Raw genomic sequence first — 19,327 nt, forward strand, 5'->3', positions numbered from 1 at the left:
AGGGGTGAAGAGTATGCATGGAAAACAACGCTTTTATTGACAGAATTGACAGCACTATTAGTTAGTGTTGTGCTCCACAGTTCACTCAGCGTATATGAGACAAGAATGTGCAACAATGTCAAACTAAGACTGACTCAGGGGTGTTGATTCATTTAAACTAACATAATCATCCTGCTGCAACCAGGTTTCTGTACGGCAGAGTAAATCGATTTGTTGATCAATTATTCAGTCATGTACTAACAGAGACTTGGAGGAGAGAGACCTAATATTTAATAATCCACATTTCACTGTTTTACTCTTTGGTTCAGATGTGGATACTGTATTGTTCTTTCTTTGTAATTGTTTATGTTTAAGTTGTTTGTTGCTGGTTTTTAGTTTGTTTTTCGTCTTTTTGGGAGCTGACACAGTCTCTATGGAGATGGGTTTTTGGGGGGGGTAGCAGGAGGAGAGAAGCTGCAGAGAGGCGTGTAAGACTGCAACTCTGCTTCCTGGTCCCAACTCTGGATAGTCATATTTTGGGGGTTTAATAAATTTGTCCATATTTCTAGAAATGAGAGCTGCTCCATCCAAAGTGTGATGGATGCCGTCTCTCCTAACAAGACCAGGTTTCCTCCAGAAGGTTTGCCAATTATCTATGAAGCCCACATCGTTTCTGGGACACCACTCAGACAGCCAGCAATTTAAGGAGAACATGCGGCTAAACATGTCACTCCTGGTCTGATTGGGGAGGGGACCAGAGAAAACTACAGAGTCCGACATTGTTTTGGCAAAGTTGCACACCGATTCAATATTGATTTTAGTGACCTCCGATTGGCGTAACCGGGTGTCATTACTGCCGACGTGAATTATGATTTTACTGTATTTACGTTTACCCTTAGCCAGCAGTTTTAAATTTCCTTCAATGTCGCCTGCTCTGGCCCCTGGAAGACAATTGACTATGTCTCTAGTTTCACATGTCTGAGAACAGAATCACCAATTACCAGAGTTTGACCCCCGGCGGGTGTGTCACCGATTGGTGAAAAACGGTTAGACACATGAACAGGTTGGTGGGGCTTCTGTTTAGGACTATGCTTCCTCCTCACCGTCCCCCTAGCCGCCCTCTTTCCCCAGCTGCTTGGGGTCTGCCGGGGAACAGCTAGCGGGGCCTACGCTATCTTTGGCTGCACCAGCTACAGGGGCCTGGCTAGCTACGGGTGAATGAAGGGTGCGAAGCCGAGTCTCCAATTTCAGTAATCCTGGCCATCCGCTGGTTTCCTCTTTCTGGCGCAAAGTGGGCGATAAACAAACAAGAGAGAAAAGCCGATCAGCTGATCATTGATCAGTTTCATGATTGAAGTAGCAACAGGAGAGGGAAGGGGAGAGAATGAGAGAAGGAGAGGCAGCCGCAGCGTAAAGAACCAGAATAACTCCACCTTTGTGTCTTTTTCCATTCTAGCTGAAGGACGGGACAAACTGTATTTCTTTTCAGCTCAATACGAAATGTGTAATATTTTCTCTGAATGCAGGACGATTCCCTTTCTTCTGTTTGTCTGCGATAAGATTGCTTTCAAAGCTGTTGCCCAAAGGTGGAACACCTCCTCGGCTGTAATGGGTCCAGCCCAGAGTCGATTGGGACCAATTGGCCAATCCAGCATCGTTTATACCATTAAAAAAAAAAAAAACACCAGCCCACCACGCAAATGCCCATTATGTCCGTTGGCCACTCCAGCTGTGCATTACACGCATTTGTATGAATACAACCTCTTCCACTTAAAGCGTAAACAATACAACTTCGAATATGTGAACACATTTTAAATAGTTTCTCTCTGTATTTGAACCATTATTGTGCATTTTTGAACATTTAAACACATCATAAACTTTTTTATGATTATATTTAGTTATCAAAATAAAAGATACGCTGATATACTGCTGTTGATACGCTGCTATTCACAATATCACTGTTATGTCTATTTTTAATGCCGACAGCTTTTATAATACTAACATTTAAAGTCAGTTACTTTGGTCGTGATAAGCTGATCACGTGTGATTCTCTAATGATTATCTAACAATAATCTAATAATCTAATACCATGACTGTTAAAAACAGCTGGTTACCAGTACAATGATGTTCTGAATCACTGTCTCATATAAATATATATATATAAGACAATCTGTGTTATTATTTAGGTGTAACCCAACACACATTCTGAACAATCACAGAAATCCGGTTAAACTAAACTGACAGGTAGAGCGAGTTCATCCGCTGCAAAAGGTTTTCCTGCAACGACTTCTGCACAGCACCTTTTACAGGTGGAGGGAGTGCCACTAAGAAAACTCTGAGGTGAACGTACCAGCTCTAAATAGCTGCTGATGTCCTTTATCAGCAAAGAAAGTTTGACCAGGAAACTAAAACAGTTAAAGTGTCGCAGAAGAGAAGGAGAGGATGTTAAAATCACCGTTCTCTGTGTTTCTCTTCTGTTTGTTGCGACATCTGGACTGTACAGGTAAGCTGCGCGTACCTATGTGAATAAACCTGCTGGTTGCGGGGAGAGATGTGGGGAGTTTTACACTGTGTACTTTACTGCAGTGTCTTTGAAAGTCAGCGTGACAGTGTAGAGTAAATGTAGGCACACAGGTAAAGGTGAGACAGGGAAATGGATTCAATGGAGTCATCTTAAGTTTACTTTCATTTTGACGTGTCTGAACGTAATCGCGCTGACACTCGACACACAAACCTCGAATAACGAGCAGCTGAGACTCTGCTGTGCCGTAAACATTAAATTTGAACAAACTTCCGTATTTTGCCGTAAAATAGATCATATTATTACTAAGATTGATGCAGTTTTTGACAAAGTTAGTGCGCATGCTGAGGTCAGGATGCTTCCGCGTGTCTGTCTGTCAGTGATGCGTGACAAGAATCCACAGATCAGGACTGTCAATAAAACTTGTTTGGTAACAGGACTGTAAGCTGAGCCACACTGACAAGAAACAGAAACAAGTTTGGAGAATCTCAAATTTTAGTTTTTACAGTGGTTTACTGCATTTATGGTTTAGTGAAGTTATGGTTGTTTTAAATAGTTACTATAAATCTGAAGTACAGAACCAAATTAGTTTAAATATGAATGCAGGTTAGCTGAATGAATGGATTGTTCAGGGTTTAGAAATATACTGGAAAATAATTTAAGGACATTTTAAATCAGTCAGTAATTATTAATAACAAATTTGTCTTGTTCTTATTCTCAATGATCCATGTAGGTAAATCCCAAAAGGTTGATTCTGTTCATCTGGATCTTTTCAGTGGGAGAAACATTTCATCACTGATCCAGGTGACGTCTTCGGTCTCAGCTGACTGCAGATTTCCCCAACCTTATAAACAGTGGATTGGCATAATGACTGAAACCAGCCCACTGAATCTAAGGAGCTTGGGAGAGACTGGACTTCTTTAAGTTGCTTGAAGACATTTCACCTGTCATCCAAGAAGCTTCTTCAGTTCTACGATCAATTGGTCGAGGGTCCCAGATTTAAGCCCTAGGGGAGTGTCCCCCCAAGAGGGACATGGACCCCCTAATGATCCTCTACCTAATCAAACAAGCCGAGGTCAAACAGATGTCGGTCACAAGAAACGTAAAGAAGTCCAGCCACTTTTCTTTCCATGCTCCTTAGACTAAGGCTACGTCCACACTAGCCCGGATAGATTTGAAAACAGCGTTTTCGTCTGAAAACTAGTGATGTGTCCTGTGTGTCGAAGCTTCGAATCGTGCGTCGGGTAATCGCGGGGGCGTTTTTCTGAAGCGCGTATCGAGGCTTGCTTTGATTACGTAGGCAGTGACGTTCGAGGCCTCGCGGGCAGTCCGTACCACGTGACTGATTCAGGGACTGGTTCACCGGTTCGCGCCAGATTCGAAATAACATGGGCAGGAAAACAGCTGATTCCCCATCACACCGTGTTGTGGAATTGGATTACGTACGTGCTACATAGTTACTTGTGCATTTCTTCTTCGATGGAACCAGCAAGGAAGAGATGTTTTGTTTTTTTTTTAATTTTGTCTCTCCTAATAAAGTATGCACACAGTAATAAATATCACAAATGATAAACACCAAAATATAAATAAACAACACTACACATCCTATAATCTGATTTCTGTCTTTTAGTTTATTAAAAAGTGAAGCACCAAACACTATTGTGTCATTATCCAGATGTACATAAGGTTTACACATCATTATAATCAAAGAGCCCGCTTCACTTGAATTGTCCACTTGATGGCGCAGTAGAGCAAATGAATCATCACAATGCTTCGAACCATGAGTCGACCAATTGGATGGAAAGCTTCAGTTCATCATGAGGCTTCATCTCACCATCACTACTGAAAACGCTCTGCATCCACACTAGCGTTTTCAGTCGTTTTCACAGAGTTGCGCGTCCACATTGAAAGCGCTTATGTTCCAGTACTGCGCATGCGTGAAACGCAAGAAGATTAGGCCTGCCTCATTTCTGTCTGCCGTTTATTTACTTTGCGACTGTTGAAAAGTGTCTTTGAAAAGCACCGAGTTTTTTAAATGGACTAACAATGAGGTGGAGTTGTTTCTGCAAGTAACACAAAAGTACAAAGTTGCAAAAGTGAGTGAGAATTAAAGAATTTGAAGAAAAGCTCTCTGGAGCACGTACAGACTAATATTAATCTTTAACAGGGCTGTCAAACAAAACAACTGCTGTATAATGCCCTCCACTATCTTAGTTTAATTGGTCACATGACTGCATCATATGACTAAAATGTGTGGGCTTAATGGAGCTCACAGATTCTGCTTCAAGGAACATCATCATCATCAGTGTGTTTCATGTAACGTGGTCTGAGTGTTGTTTGACTGAGTGTTCAGGTTTGAGTCCAAACAGGTTAAAAAGGCCACTCTGCTGGTTCTGTGTTCATGTCCAACACAAAGCTCACATAACTGCTGAAAGCTGTTTCTTTCTCTCCTCAGTTTCCCAGCATGCATCTAGGGTGCAGGTGTATGAGGGGGCGGAGTTTGTCCTGCTGCCCTGTCAGGTACCAGCTGATGTTTCCAGTGACTCCACAGCTGTGGTGTGGAACCGTGATGAGTTCACGATCCCAATGGTCCACAAGCGTGTGCAGAGCAGTGACGATCTTACAAACCAAAACCTTCGTTACCTCGGTCGAACATCAATGAGAGCCACCGCTCTGCAGACTGGAGACCTCAGCCTCACTCTGAGGAACCCCACAGTCTCTGACAGTGGAACCTATACCTGCACCGCCCGCAAGACTGGAGACAATCTGAAGGAGATCCATGTGCAGCTGAAGGTCTCAGGTGAGTGGACAAAGGTCAGAGGTCAACTGCAGAGGTCCTGAGGTCCACACAGACTTCATGCATGAACATGTTCAGTTAAAGTAAAGTGAGATGTGAGTGTTTCTGTCACAGAGGTTCCTATCTGCTCTAATAATAAGGTGTGTGCTCTGAGGTCATCTGGTTTCACAGACCTTTAGTCTTTTATGTGTGTTTGTGCTCAGACTGAACCTCATTAACTTTAAACTAACATCACTCTGTGAGGCCGAAACCTCAGAGTTTAAACTCAGAGAGTTTTACAGTGTCTGAACCCTGCGGCCTGTGGTTCAGTTCTTACCACAGAGTAACCTGATGATGCTCTGAGTAACACAGGTAAAATATTAATAACAGATTCATGTAATCATGTCATTGAACATGTTGGATGATCTTGTGTTTGTGTTACAGAACCTCCTCCCCGCTGGCCCATAGTTGTGGCATTCGTGGTTCCTGTGCTCCTCCTGGCTGTTATCTTTGGTGCCCTCGTGTACCATGCAAATAATAAAGTAAAGAACAGAGCAGGTTAGTGTGTGACACAGTAACTTCACTGACCTTCACCTCCAGTATGTTAATGCTGATGTCTGCAACCTTTTACCTCACACGTCCTTAAACTGCTGATCTGGAATCAGCCACAAACAGCAGCAGGTTCCAAACATCCCTGAAACTAATAACTGATGATGCTGAGGATGTTCCATCAGCTGTCCACACACCTCTGAACTATGTTAAGCGCAGAGGTGTGTGGAAGAACACAGGAAGCTTTCAAAATAAAATAAAAAAACACAGAACACAAAGAAAAATAACAAAATAAGAGCTCATTTTAAACTAAATGTGAACTTTCTGTTAAAATATGTAGTCTGTGTGACCTTTAGTCACAGACTGTTACGCTGATGGATGGCAGCTGTCAGTGTGTAATCCATAGAGACAGCTGAGGTGTTGTCATGGTAACAGCCTTTTTACATGATGGAGGTGAATGTATCAGCTCATTGTTTCAGGCTCACACAGGTACTGTAACAAGTGAGCTCATGTTCAGTGTCACAGCTCTGCTCTCTTCTCTCAGTCTCCATGCTGAAAGCAGAGAGGGTGACAGAGGGGGCGGAGTATATCAAACTGCTCTGGGATAAGAGTGAAGTTCCGCCTGCTGCTGTCAGAGTGAAGTGGACACGTGAACAACTCGAACATGGAGAGATCTGTGAGTGTGTGAAGGATCAGACGGGTCAGTGGAAGCTCGAGTCTGGTCCTGTTTATAAAGGTCGTGTACAGATGGATCAGCTGACTGAAGGAGACTTCACCCTGACTCTGATGAAGCCTCGCTGTGATGATGGAGGTGTTTACTTGTTTGTCGTCTACGGCCAGGATGGAAAACCCATTAAAGTGACAGTAGTGGCGCTGTGGGTCAAAGGTCAGTATGACAGACTGTGAGGTAGACTGAACTGAGACAAACAGAAAATGAAGTGTCACTGCAGTCACACACAGTCACCGTCATAACACTGCTCATCCACATTAACCTGCACGCACCTGTGATATTATTACTATTATTAATATTATGCCGAACTTCTCACAGACTCTGATCAGTCACTGACATTCACAGAAACACTTTAGAATCTGTTTGGTTGCTGCATTTATTGTGAAGGAAACACAGGAAGTGGAGAGGTACACAGAAAACGGATCAGAGTGAGTGAGTGAAGGATGCTGGGTAAGATGAAGGAGGACGGCTGTGTCCCAATTCAGGGTCTGCAGCCTTAGAGTACGCAGCCCTAACGGGTCACAAGGGCCACGTACTCAAAGACCGCTAAAGCCGGAAGTGAGAGGCTTGTGAAATGGGACGGTCTGGCCTTCATCATGCTGCTCAGGTTGCCTAGCAACCATGATACTAACCACGAGAAACGTTTCATACAGCATTGTTTGAAAAAAATGAAGGAGAAAAAATATTTTTTGTTCATTCATTTTTTTAATGACATCACTTTGATCAGTTGAATATCTGTGGCTGAGACCACGGGACTGTAAAACATGATAGTTGGGCTTCATTTCTGTACTGAACAGTCAGTTTAAGCTAGTAAATAACAATTAGTTAATGTTGTTCATGAGACTAAAGTCATTTCACTTTGGTAATGTAAATATAATTTGGCCAATATTATAGTTATTGTCAGATTATTATAATATACACTCAACAAAAATATAAACGCAGCACCTTTGTTACTGCTCCCATTCCCCATGGGATGGACGTAGAGACCTAAAATTCATTCCAGATACACAATATAACCATCCCTCCCAAACAGTGGTCACAAATCAGTCCAAATGTGTGGTAGTGGGCACATCTGCTATATTGAGATAATCCATCCCACCTCACAGGTGTGCCACATCAGGATGCTGATCTGACATCATGAGTAGTGCACAGGTGTACCTCAGACTGCCCACAACAAAAGGCCACCCTGGAATGTGCAGTTTTGTCTCACAGCAAAATGCCACAGATGCCACAAGCAATGAGGGAGCGTGCAATTGGCATGCTGACAGCAGGAATGTCAACCAGATCTGTCGCCCGTGCATTGAATGTTCATTTCTCAACCATAAGCCGTCTCCACAGGCTCCACACTTTCAGCTTGATGTGTTTGTGGATATATGACTTTAATTATCCACAAAATCATCACATTCTCTGTAAGATTAAGGTCGACTATTGAACGGCGTATATTTTAAAGTAAAGGCTTTAAAACCAAGTTAGTACAAATAATAATAATGGATTGGATTTATATAGCGCTTTTCAAGGCACCCAAAGCCACTATTCATTCACTCTCGCATTCACACACTGGTGGAGGCAGCTACGGTTGTAGCCACAGCTGCCCTGGGGCAGACTGACAGAAGCGAGGCTGCCATATCGCGCCATCGGCCCCTCTGGCCAGCACCAGTAGGGTAAAGTGTCTTGCCCAAGGACACAATGACCAGGACAGAGAGCCCGGGGATCGAACCGGCAACCTTCCGGTTACAGATACGCTTCCCAACCCCCTGAGCTACGGTTGCCCCACAAACATCACTAATGTCACATAACTTTGCCGACATGTGGCCAACAGCAATGTTTTAATGTTCTTCATTATTAAACATTTGCACATAAATAAGTGACATAATATTCAGTACTTACTTTTGAAAGTTTACTCTTCGGCCGCCCTGCTTCAGCCATGCACGTTTTTTTTCCGGCAAAATTATCCACACCCACCGCCGCGCTATGAAGTCTGGGCTATGGTGGGCAACGAAGGATACACAGACCCATCCTTAAAATTCAGGGCAATGAAGGACGCATTTCGAGCAGCCTTTGAATTGGGACAGCCTTCGTCGCGTTTCTGATGTAATCGGCCTTAAAATGTGGCCTTTAAGGCTGCAGACCCTGAATTGGGACACAGCCGAAGTGTGTGTTTCCACCTGAGATTATGGATCTGACCTCAGCTGTTCTTCATCACTCTCATGTTGATGATGTCACTGCTGTGTTTGTCCTCTGCAGAGACCTGGTGGAAAATCATCACAGGCTTGTCTGAGAGGAGAACCCTCGACACTGAAGAAAAGTAAGTGTTCAGTGAGTTTATCTGAAGGTTTGTCATGAATGATTCTCACAGTCATGATGTTTGACTCCTTCCCCTCTGTGGACACATGTTCACATCATCATCATCATATTTACTTAAAAAACACTTTGAAACAATCACAGCTGACACAAAGTTCTGTACATTGGAACTAAATAACAAAATGACAATAAGATATAAATAAAAGCCAAATAAAATACAAAGTAAAATAATTCATTAGAGAAACTAAGTCTCACTGAGTTTAAAAGCCAAAGAATAAAAGTGGTTTTAAGACGTGATTTAAAAGTGGACAGTTAAGAGGCTTCTCTAACGTGCAGGGCAAATTATTCCATAATTTTGAAACCACGATAGAGAAGGCCCTGTCCCCTCTGAGCTTCCTCCTGGATCTCGGTACCTCCAGGAGCAGCTGGTCAGCTGACCTGAGAGACCGACAGGGTATGTGGGGATGAAGAAGCTCAGAGAGGTAAGGCGGGGCAAGATTGTAAAAGCATTTAAAAACAAACATGAGAATTTTAAAATGAACTCTAAAAGACACAGGCAGCCAGTGCAGTGAGGCTAAGACAGGGCTTATATGCTCTCTTTTACAAGTTCCTGTTAGGAGTCGTGCAGCCGCATTTTGAACCTGCTGCAGACCCGAGAGCAACAACTGACTGACCCCCACATAGAGTGAGTTACAGTCGTCCAGGCGGGAAGAAATAAAAGCATGGATCACTGTTTCAAAGTGCTTCCTAGAAAGAAAAGATTTTACTGCTGCCAGTTGCCTTAAATAATAAAAACTAGACTTCACCACTGCTCTAATTTGGTTGTCCATCCATCCATCCATCTTCATCCGCTTTATCCGAGGCTGGGTCGCGGGGGAAGCAGCCTAAGCAAAGCAAATTTGGTCGTCCAATTTAAAATAACTGTCCAACTTAAATGGCAAATGGTAAATGGCCTGTATTTGTATAGCACTTTACTAGTCCCTAAGGACCCCAAAGCGCTTTACACATCCAGTCATCCACCCATTCACACACTGGTGAATGGTGGTAAAACCAAACAACAGGTTTAAAATAGACTTCCAGGCGTCCCAAATCACAGAGGACGACTCACAGGGACCACTGGGTCCAAACACCATCACTTCTGTTTTCTTGTCATTAAAATTTAAAAATGTTCAGAGCCAACCAAGTTTTAATGTCATCTAGGAATGTCATGAGAGGTTTTACGGAGATGCCATCCATCTGCTTGAGTGGCAAATAAATTTGGCATAACAATGAAATGAGATCCCATGCCTTCTAAAGATGGAACCCAGAGGCAATAAATACAGTAAATAGAGCAGTGGCCCTAAAATTGAGCCCTGTGGGATGCTGCAATTTGGGGTTAGTATCTTGCCCAAGGATATTTGGCATGCAGACTAGAAGAAGCCAGGAATTGAATCACCAACCTTCCAATCAGTAGATGACCTGCTCTACCGCCTGAGCTACAGCCACCCCACAAACCCTTAATAATGCAGATTCTGTGCTATGAAGGGTTTTAAAACCTGACTGAAAAACCTCAAAGATGCCATTATCATCTAGAAAATCTTTCAGTTGACTAAAAACAATTTCTCTAAAACCTTGGAAAGTAAAGGCAGCTTGGAAACAAGCCTATAATTAGCTAAAACTGTGTGATCAAGGCCAGGTTTTGAAATTTGCAGGAACCACACCAGAAGTCAGACTGCTGTTAATAATGTCAAGGACATACTGCTCTATACTAGGAAAAATTATTTTAAAAATTGTGGAGGAAAAGGATCCTGAGGGGAACCTGCGGGCTTAATATTGTCATGATCCTGGGCCATGTTGGCCCAGCAGTCTTAGTATTCATGTCTTTTTGTGTATTGTTCCTTATTTGATTTCCCCTTGTGACTTTTATCCCCTGTGTGCCCCTCTATGTATCTGAGAGCCCTCGTCTCCCCTCCTTGTGTTTCATTCCATGTTTCCCCAGCCCACTATGCCCGTGCTCTCTCTCTCCTCCGGTCTGCACCTCTGTGTACTTCCTGTTTTACTTTGACAGTCTCCCGTCAGTGTTGTTTACTCCTGCCATGTCTTGTTATGTTTATCTGTGTCAGCTGTGCTCCCATGGGTGGCCACTTCCCCTGATCATCCCTCTTGTGTATTTAGTCTCTGTGTTTCATGTAGTCTGTGTCGCGTCGTCTGTGTTCCCACCCTCCGTGTTTCCATGCCCAGTCTTTTGTATCCCCAGCCATAGCATAGATTGTTCCCAGTTTAGGTTTGTTTAGTTCCTGCTCTTGTGCTGCCCTCATTCTTGTTTGTTTCTTTCGTGATCATCAGCCACAATAAAAGGCTCGCTTTTGTTTAAGTGCACTCCCGTATCCTCACTTGTGTTCGCACCTGGGTCCTCAACACACTCTCCACACGGTCTGCCACTGCGACCGTGACAGTACGACGCGACCATGCCGGACCCAGCGACACAAGAGAGTGGGATCATCCAGACGGTGGAGTCGCTATGTAGCAAATGGCTGCAGTGTTCCGGAGTGGAGGAACGGGAGGAGTTAGCCCGCCAAGTGGGAGTATGCGCGTCTGTATTTCCCTGGTTATGGGAGGCACTACACCCGCTGATCGTTGACTTTCTCGTCACCGCTCTCCAACTCCGTCCGCAGCCGCAGCTGCCCAGTGTGCGGGCTGCGCCGCCAGAGCCCTGCTGTTGTCCTGTTTCCCCGCTGCTTCGCGAGCCAGACGCAGTTAGGGTCGGAACGGTGAGGCTCACCACCGTCACACCATCCGCTCGCGCCTCATCGGCTTCCGGGTCTTCACCGCGGTCTGGCCACACGGCGCAGCGCACAGAGATGACGGAGGCCATAGACTTTGGTGAGGAAGAGCGGCAGCAGGTGTTACGGGCTTATCGGGAGGACGAGCTCCGGTGGAAGCCCTGGCTCATTCTGGAGGAGGAACTCACACCTGTTGCATCGCCTACCAGCCGCTCGCCCTCTCCACCCCGCTCGGACTTCACTTCCCCTGCCTCGCCTTTAGCGAGGATATGGGCAGAGGATGAGATTGCCGCTACGTCACCCTCTGCTTTGGTGGCATCAGCGTCCATGGCACCAGCTACCAGAAAGAAGCGGCGCCGGCGCCGCTGTTGCACCGCGCTAACTCCGGTGAGTGACTGTGTTTTTGTGCCTCACGATCCTTCTATGGAGAAGAGGGAGATGAGCATTGATTTGCCGGGGCCGGAAACTATAGCGGAATTGTGCTCCAAAGCCGACAGAACTGTGTTTAGTTGTTCAGAAAGACCTACTACGGAAATCATGGAGGCCGGCCTCTGTGAGCGGCAGCAAGCAGCTTGCACCCACGTAGAGGAGGAGCTCCGGGGAATGCCGTGGCTCACCCCCGATTGTCAGCACATCTTTCGGGGAACACGCCTGGCTCTCGGGGGCCCTCGGAGCTGCCAGGGTCTGCCACCCCTCACTTCCCCAACAGCCAATGCTTCAGCCTCAGTGGTTTCCTCAAGGAAGAGGCGACATCCACGTCGCCGCAGCACCATGCAGCAGCTGGAGGTTGGTGGAACTCTCGTTTCCTCTCGGACTCCGTTAATAATAGAGGTTAGTGACAATCTTTCGCCTCAAAGTCTTCCTGAGTTGCTGGAATGTGACTGTCATGAAGGGTTCGCAGACGCTCCAGAGATAAAGACAATTTCTACATGTGCTGGAGGAGCGATAGCGACCCAGTGCTCCTCAACACCACCCATTCTCTTGCTAAACGATGAAAGTATTGATCACGAACTCATGTTTGGTGTGAAGGGTGGTGATATAACCTCTGGTCATGAGCGGTGTGACTTTAATAATGACACCCTGTCTGTACCCGGTGATCAACTTGACTGTTCCTTAGCTCATCCATCTTGTGACTCATCTACTTGTTATGAATTGTGTAAACCAGAGGAGAACAATTCAAAGCGATCTCTGAGTGATGCTCTCACTCCTGTACTCAACAAGCACAATTCACCTGAGTTTTGTGTTCCAGGTCAAGAGAACAGTAATGGCAATGTGGTCTATGCTCTGAACTCTAAGAGTGAATTGTGCCCCCCGGAAGAAGATGGGGCACACATGTCTGAACCATGTAGCTCCAGCACCCCTCAGGGTGCAGGGAATGCTGAAGCTGAGATCTGGGCCTCCGATACTGTCTCTAATGGTCATGTTTTACCGTCAGTTTGCGTAAATTTGGAATCATGTTCTTTTGATTCTTCTAAATCATTTCAGGATGGGGTGTTGGTTGGGAGTACTACTGATATAGTAAGCTCACAGTCTGCACCACCACTGGCAGCCACAGCTCTATTAGACACTGTGTTAGCGGCACCTCCATTCATAGATGACTCAGAGTCTCTGTCTAAGTCAGCTTCTGGTGGGGGGGCTAGCTGGGGAATGCAGGCCTGAGACTGCGAAATACCAGGCCGAGCCGCATGATTCCTGTCAGTCAGAGCATAATGAGGCTTCAATCCCCTCTGACAGCATCACTTTTGATTTGTTTGTGACTAATGTGGTCACTGCTAAAGCTAATGGCTCTGTCAAACCAATCACAGAAGAGTTTATTCAGACTCTTGCCGTTAACCTAGTGCCAGCCGTCCCATCAGAAGGAAGTGTAACTACTGTGTGTGTAAGCACAGACACCGATGAGGTTACAAGTCCACCACATGACTGCAAAATGAGCGTGTATGTGTCTTGTTTGACCAGTTGTGCCGACTTAATGGATGTCCAGGAACCTAGCCGTGAACTGATTAATCATGTTTCTAGGAACGGTTCAGTTATAAATGCAGCTCATGTGGTCGAACTAGCCCCTTTGGTGACTGAAACCCTGTCACAGGTGGACACTGAAGAAACGTCACGTTGTCTTCCTGTGACAGAGGAAATAAACTGTGCTGAGAGCCTTGGGGGTCCACTTTTCGAACAGGGTTTGTCCATAACAGTTAACTTGCTTGCTAGGAATGGCGAGATTTCCGCTAGAGATGGTGCAGAGACTGTTACTGACTCTGGGCAATATTATGGGGTAGATGCTGCCTGTGTGTTCAAGATTAATCAATGTAATTCTGGTGAGGGTGAGGCAGCCAATCTGAGTTTGTGTTTTTCTGCTTCTGAGTTAAAAGAACCAAATACTGAGAATAAAGACTCTGACTTTATGTTTGTGAAGGAAAACGAGAATATGAATTTGGACAATGACAGGCAGACCTCTGAAAGGAACACACACCTAGTACTTGGCTGCGACACCACTTTCTCCCAGACTGCCATGGACATGTCTGTTCTGGGTTCTGAACCAGACGGTGACCAAATGAATAATGTTTTCAGGGGTGATCTGGTGGGAAATGAACCGTGTGATGTTACATTAAATTCCCCAGAGAGTCAGCGGCATCTTTCTTCTGCCAGGGTAACGGCTCAGCCCCCTGCTCAGCTCTCTGTTTTGCCAGGGGTCTCCATAACTGCTCATCCTGCATCTGTAGCTGAATGCCTGGGTGTGCCACTCCAGCACCCTGCAGCAGGCACACCACTTCACGCCACATCAGCTGGAGGGTCCGAGGGTCCCGTCCAGCCTCACGCCACGTCAGCTGGAGGGTCCGAGAGGCCCGTTCAGCCTCCTGTCTCCGCTGGAGGGTCCGAGGGGCCCGTTCAGCCTCACGCCACGTCAGCTGGAGGGTCCGAGGGGCCCGTTCAGCCTCCTGTCTCCGCTGGAGGGTCCGAGGGGCCCGTTCAGCCTCACGCCACGTCGGCTGGAGGGTCCGAGGGGCCCGTTCAGCCTCCTGTCTCCGCTGGAGGGTCCGAGGGGCCCGTTCAGCCTCGAGCCACGTCAGCTGGAGGGCCCGGGGAGCCCGTCCAGCCACCATCTACTTCTGCGTCGTCTGGTCCAGCCGCAGCCTCTGCTTCTGCCACGCCTGGTCCGGCCTCCGAGCCTTCATCCTCCACGCCTGGTTGTTACACCCCTGTCCAAAGTACATCCGGTACCTCGGCATCGTCGGCCAGTTTCTGGGCCTCTAGCCAGACGTCATCGCCGTCGTGGTCGGCCCCAAGACCGCCTTCACCTGAGTCGCCGCCGTTGCCTTCCGCACGGTCGGCCCCCTGACCTGTCTCTACGTCATTGCCGCCGTTGCCTTCCACGCGGCCGGCCTCCGGACCCGCTCTGTAGCCGCTGCCGTCTTCCACGCGGCCGGCCTCCGGACCCGCTCTGTAGCTGCCGCCGTCTTCCACGCGGCCGGCCTCCGGACCCGCTCTGTAGCTGCCGCTGTCTTCCACGCGGCCGGCCTCCGGACCCGCTCTGTAGCCGCCGCCGTCTTCCACGCGGCCGGCCTCCGGATCTGTTCTGCCGGCCACTGCCACTTTTTCCGGCCCCGGAACAGCTGAATTGTGAACTTTTGTGCTGTCGCCCCCCAGGTTGACCTTCTGACCTCTTTGGACATTTGCCTCCCTGTTTTGAACTGTTTTTGTGTCTTTGTGGGCTCAGTTTTGGTTCATGCTCCTCGTCTTTGTTTGGTTTTGTTCCCTCCGTCCGGGTCCCCCGCCTCCCGCCCTGGGTGGGTTGTTCTGTTTGTCTTGTGTTTTGGTTCTCGGGTTTGGGCTGTCGGGAGCCGGCCCTTGGGGGGGGGGGGGGCGGGGGGTGATGTCATGATCCTGGGCCATGTTGGCCCAGCAGTCTTAGTATTCATGTCTTTTTGTGTATTGTTCCTTATTTGATTTCCCCTTGTGACTTTTAATATGCAAAACACACTAACATTTTTATTGCAGGATTATAGGTCCAGGGTGGTGCTGCTCCAGGGGAGGAGATGCCCTGCTGTTGCCTGGGACATGATCTGGCTACCCTTTTTCTTTCAGACAGGAATCTGAGTTTGATGAGTTGACGCATGAGAGTGTCCATGCGTCAAGTGGTGGGGTCCAGAATTAACACTAAACAATGTTTACTATTATTGTTGCAGTGAGTTGTGTGATTAACCGTTTATTTACATGTTCAGATGAGGCTTTGATGGCCTATAAGTGAAGTTCACTGAACTAAAGAATGTGGTTTGATGATTGTTGACATGCTCTCCAAATAGAAGTTTTTCTGAAATACAGGTGCAGCAGTGAGACGCGAGAAACATTCCAGGCATAGCGGACAGCCCAGGCAGTGGTTGAGGTCAAAGGTCAAGCTGGTTGGGGCCCATCATGAGATCAGACCTTGGAGCCACAGCAAGGACCATTTCAACTGCCTGCAAAATAGCGAGAGACCCTCCTGGATTTATCAGAGCCACTGCAAAGAGGTCGAGGTCCCAGGAAACCCCGGCACCCCCAAGACAGCACAATAGAGAAATCTCACACTTGGTTGTTTCAGTGGTGAGGGGGGAGTGCTGATTGAGCCCCCGTAGGGTAAGCTCGCACTTCAACCTCCAGCCTCTGATCAACTCTAGGGCAACCAAGTGCGAGGCGTGACGCACCTGTGTGCAACCATGGGAAGGTGGACCCTCTTGGTTACCTTGACTACGACGCTCACCTTTACAGGACCCCAGCTGGTGCCGGAATCAGCTGAACCAGGAGGAAGGCAGAGAGGATGGACACATGACAACTCTCACCTAAGAGACATGATGCAAGACCACATCCCTCCATGGATGAATAATGCCTGGTACCGTTATATCCACGACAGAACAAAAGCAGAATCGGCAAATACAGACTATTATGTCTGTTCCCATCTACCCAGCACGGCAACATACCCCACACTATATATGTTCCTGGACCAACTCTCAGGGAAGAACTACTCTATGATATTAGCAGAGAAAGGGGACTTTGTGTCCTCTTCAACAACACATGCTGCATTTACATAAAGAAGACGCACATTCATCAAACATGACTGACGCCCTGAATGTTTTGAGACAGATCCAGCAGGCCCAAAATCAGGACTATCCATGACGAAAAGGAGTGCCTGAGAGGATCGTCCACAAGATGGGAGCTGAGGCCAGGAGAGAGACTTCAGGAGGATCAGAGATCATCTTCAGCACAGCAGACATCACACAGAGAGCTGTGCTACTGAGCTTCCAGGAGATCAAGAGGAGACTTCCCACAGCAAGATTTTAAATACAATGAAAGATTCAATGTTGACGCTGAGGAAGACAACTAAGGTGTACGACGTGCTCTGCCTTAAACCTTCAGCAGCGTTGGAAGGAGTCTAAGGATGACATCATGATTCTGTGAAAAGCACAGGAACCAGAAGCTATGGTGGTGATAACAGCAGTTTCCTATGAGGTCTGCAGCTTTGGAAATAGCTGAGACCCATGTTGACAAACAACAAAACTAACTGGTATGTTTGAATGTCTATTCTACATACATTTGGACTCTGGTCCTATGGACAGTGATGGAAACAACTGGAAGAGACATTTATGACACCCTGCAGAACTCAAACCACTCTGCAGAGAGACATGTGATTGCACACCCGGAGGAAGCATCACCAAGATGGGATGTTTTTGAAAATGTTATCTTCTTATTTTCACTATTAAATTAACAATTTCTTTGTTTGTTTGTAGGATGCAGTTTGCCATGAGATGAGATCAATGGGGAATGGGATATCCGCTAATACCTTTGTTAAACTCTGTACTTTTACAGTGATTTAGGGTGATTTGACGTATGCTGAGTATAACAATGTTGGCATTGAAACTGTCAGACATGAGGTATTCATAACTGGAAACTTTTCTAGCATAAAGGTCAATAAAGGGGGGAATGTTAGGTTTTGTATTGTTGATTGTCATTTATGCTTAGAAACATTTACTCATATATGCTTAGAAGTGTATAATCAATTGTAGATTGAAAGAATGTCTCATCCTAGGAGGTCTGTAACAACTCTGTGTAGCATGAAGAGGGGAGTGCGTTCACTCCTCTACAGAGTGTGTTCTGGCATAGATCACACCCCCTAGGAGAGGTTTTATCTTTTCTTGATATATGGTATAGCAAACACATGTATATCTGTTTGAGTGTAAGAGCCTTTTGTTTAGATGGACCTGTTAGACTCCTGGCACCAGCTTTGGGGAGTCTTCACAGGGTCACATCTTGACCTCACACACACAGTATTCTTTGTTCACATGTATACCTATGTAAGATGTTATATGTTAATGACCCAATGCATATTCATGTCACCACAATAAAAGGAGTGCTCTGGGGAGTCTGGCTGAGAGTCTGACGGAGGTCAAGTGGTGGGACGACACTTGGCTCCAGCCAGATCTCCCTCATGCATGAGTGAACCAGAGAACTTTGGTGCCTTGAGTCTTGCTTTTTGCTGCGTAGCAGATTGTCCTTAACGTTCCAGCGAATAGGTTTATGCTACAAACCTATCATTCCCCATCACATTCATCACCTGTTCCTCTGGTGTCTCTGATTGGAGCACGCAGGTGTGTGGAGCAGAGTGAAATCACACACCTAATGCTGTTTTATTCAACCTGGATCTTAGAAGTTTTGATTAACATTAAACATCGTTTAAACTGTATGTGTCTGTATCATGGGATGGATACACCCTTAACAAAACAAAGAAAATATGACAAAACCAAGTTTCCCCTCATGCTGTCGGACGCGCCTCGAGGAACCAGCTCCATTTAAAACATCACAGTCAGCTGTAAAGTGTCGTTTCAGTTTTTATACAACGTCAAAGAGCTTCATGTTTGAACAATCAGCTTATGAACAGGAATAAGAACTGCACGGTCTGGTTCTGGTTGGATGCAAACAAACAGCTGTGTGTTAATCCAGCAGCAGGACATGCTGGAGGATGGAGCTCAGCTGAAACGACCCATGAAGTCCTCACCGGCTCTCATGTTTACCATCAGGACCAATCCCTGCAACTGAAATATAATCTACTAAATATCAGAGTTGAGAAGGTTGTGTTAGCGTGTGGTGAGTGCAGGATGGGGAACTCCATCCTAACGACAAATTTCATTTCCTTAAAAAGGCATCAAGAGAAGCTTTGAAGGTAAAATGAAGGTTTTAGTGTGAAACTGTTTTATCACAGCTGCAGGAAGCTGCAGATTTATGAATACACAGAAGGATTTAGTTTCACATATTTCCAGACAAAGCCATAAATGCTTCTTAATCAATGCCAGTAATATACTGCTTCCTGCTTTTAAGCTTGGGCGAGCCGTAGATGCTGAAATATTGCACCGTTCTTACAAATAAAGCAAACAAATGAAGAAATGTATTTCTATGATCTTACTCCATGGCCACATTCATACATGTGAAAGTCTCCATCCTGTGTCCTTCACTTATCTTCATCCCAGGTGTGAATTGTTCACAGGACTTAAAAGGAGGACGTGTCTGTGGAAAAGCCTCCGGTCAACCTAAACTCCTCCCTCATCAGGACACAGAAGAGCCGCTGAGGCAGCGCCTTGGAGTACGCTGCTGGTCGCAGCACACAGGTGCGCAACAAGATCTCCCGGCCTGCTGGAGGAGGGAAGTCTGGTACTCTGCTACTTCCCCCAGTTTGCTTCTTGTCAGAT

The 19,327-nt window shown here is 46.3% G+C and overlaps 1 protein-coding gene across 3 annotated transcripts; it reads left to right on the forward strand.

The window, feature by feature from the left end:
* The first annotated feature begins 2,264 nt into the window (after positions 1-2,264).
* Positions 2,265-18,107, forward strand: LOC146644487 (uncharacterized). 3 transcript variants are annotated; one of them, XM_085395930.1, is made up of 6 exons: positions 2,265-2,482; positions 4,956-5,300; positions 5,721-5,834; positions 6,370-6,711; positions 8,800-8,860; positions 11,211-11,545. In XM_085395930.1, exons 1-6 carry the CDS (start codon positions 2,422-2,424, stop codon positions 11,404-11,406), a joined length of 1,119 nt encoding a protein of 372 aa, XP_085252056.1. In that variant the 5' UTR covers positions 2,265-2,421; the 3' UTR covers positions 11,407-11,545. The 3 variants fall into 3 exon arrangements, with proteins under 3 accessions (XP_085252056.1, XP_085252057.1, XP_085252058.1); XM_085395931.1 differs by lacking the exon at positions 11,211-11,545 and adding an exon at positions 15,612-18,107 and having other exon boundaries at positions 2,266-2,482; XM_085395932.1 differs by lacking the exon at positions 11,211-11,545 and adding an exon at positions 15,936-18,107 and having other exon boundaries at positions 2,269-2,482.
* The last annotated feature ends 1,220 nt before the right edge of the window (positions 18,108-19,327 follow it).

Source organism: Rhamphochromis longiceps, linkage group LG22, assembly GCF_057381845.1.
Source record: "Rhamphochromis longiceps isolate RC_006_pf linkage group LG22, R_longiceps_female_GT1.1, whole genome shotgun sequence".
Classification (NCBI taxonomy): Eukaryota; Metazoa; Chordata; class Actinopteri; order Cichliformes; family Cichlidae; genus Rhamphochromis; species Rhamphochromis longiceps.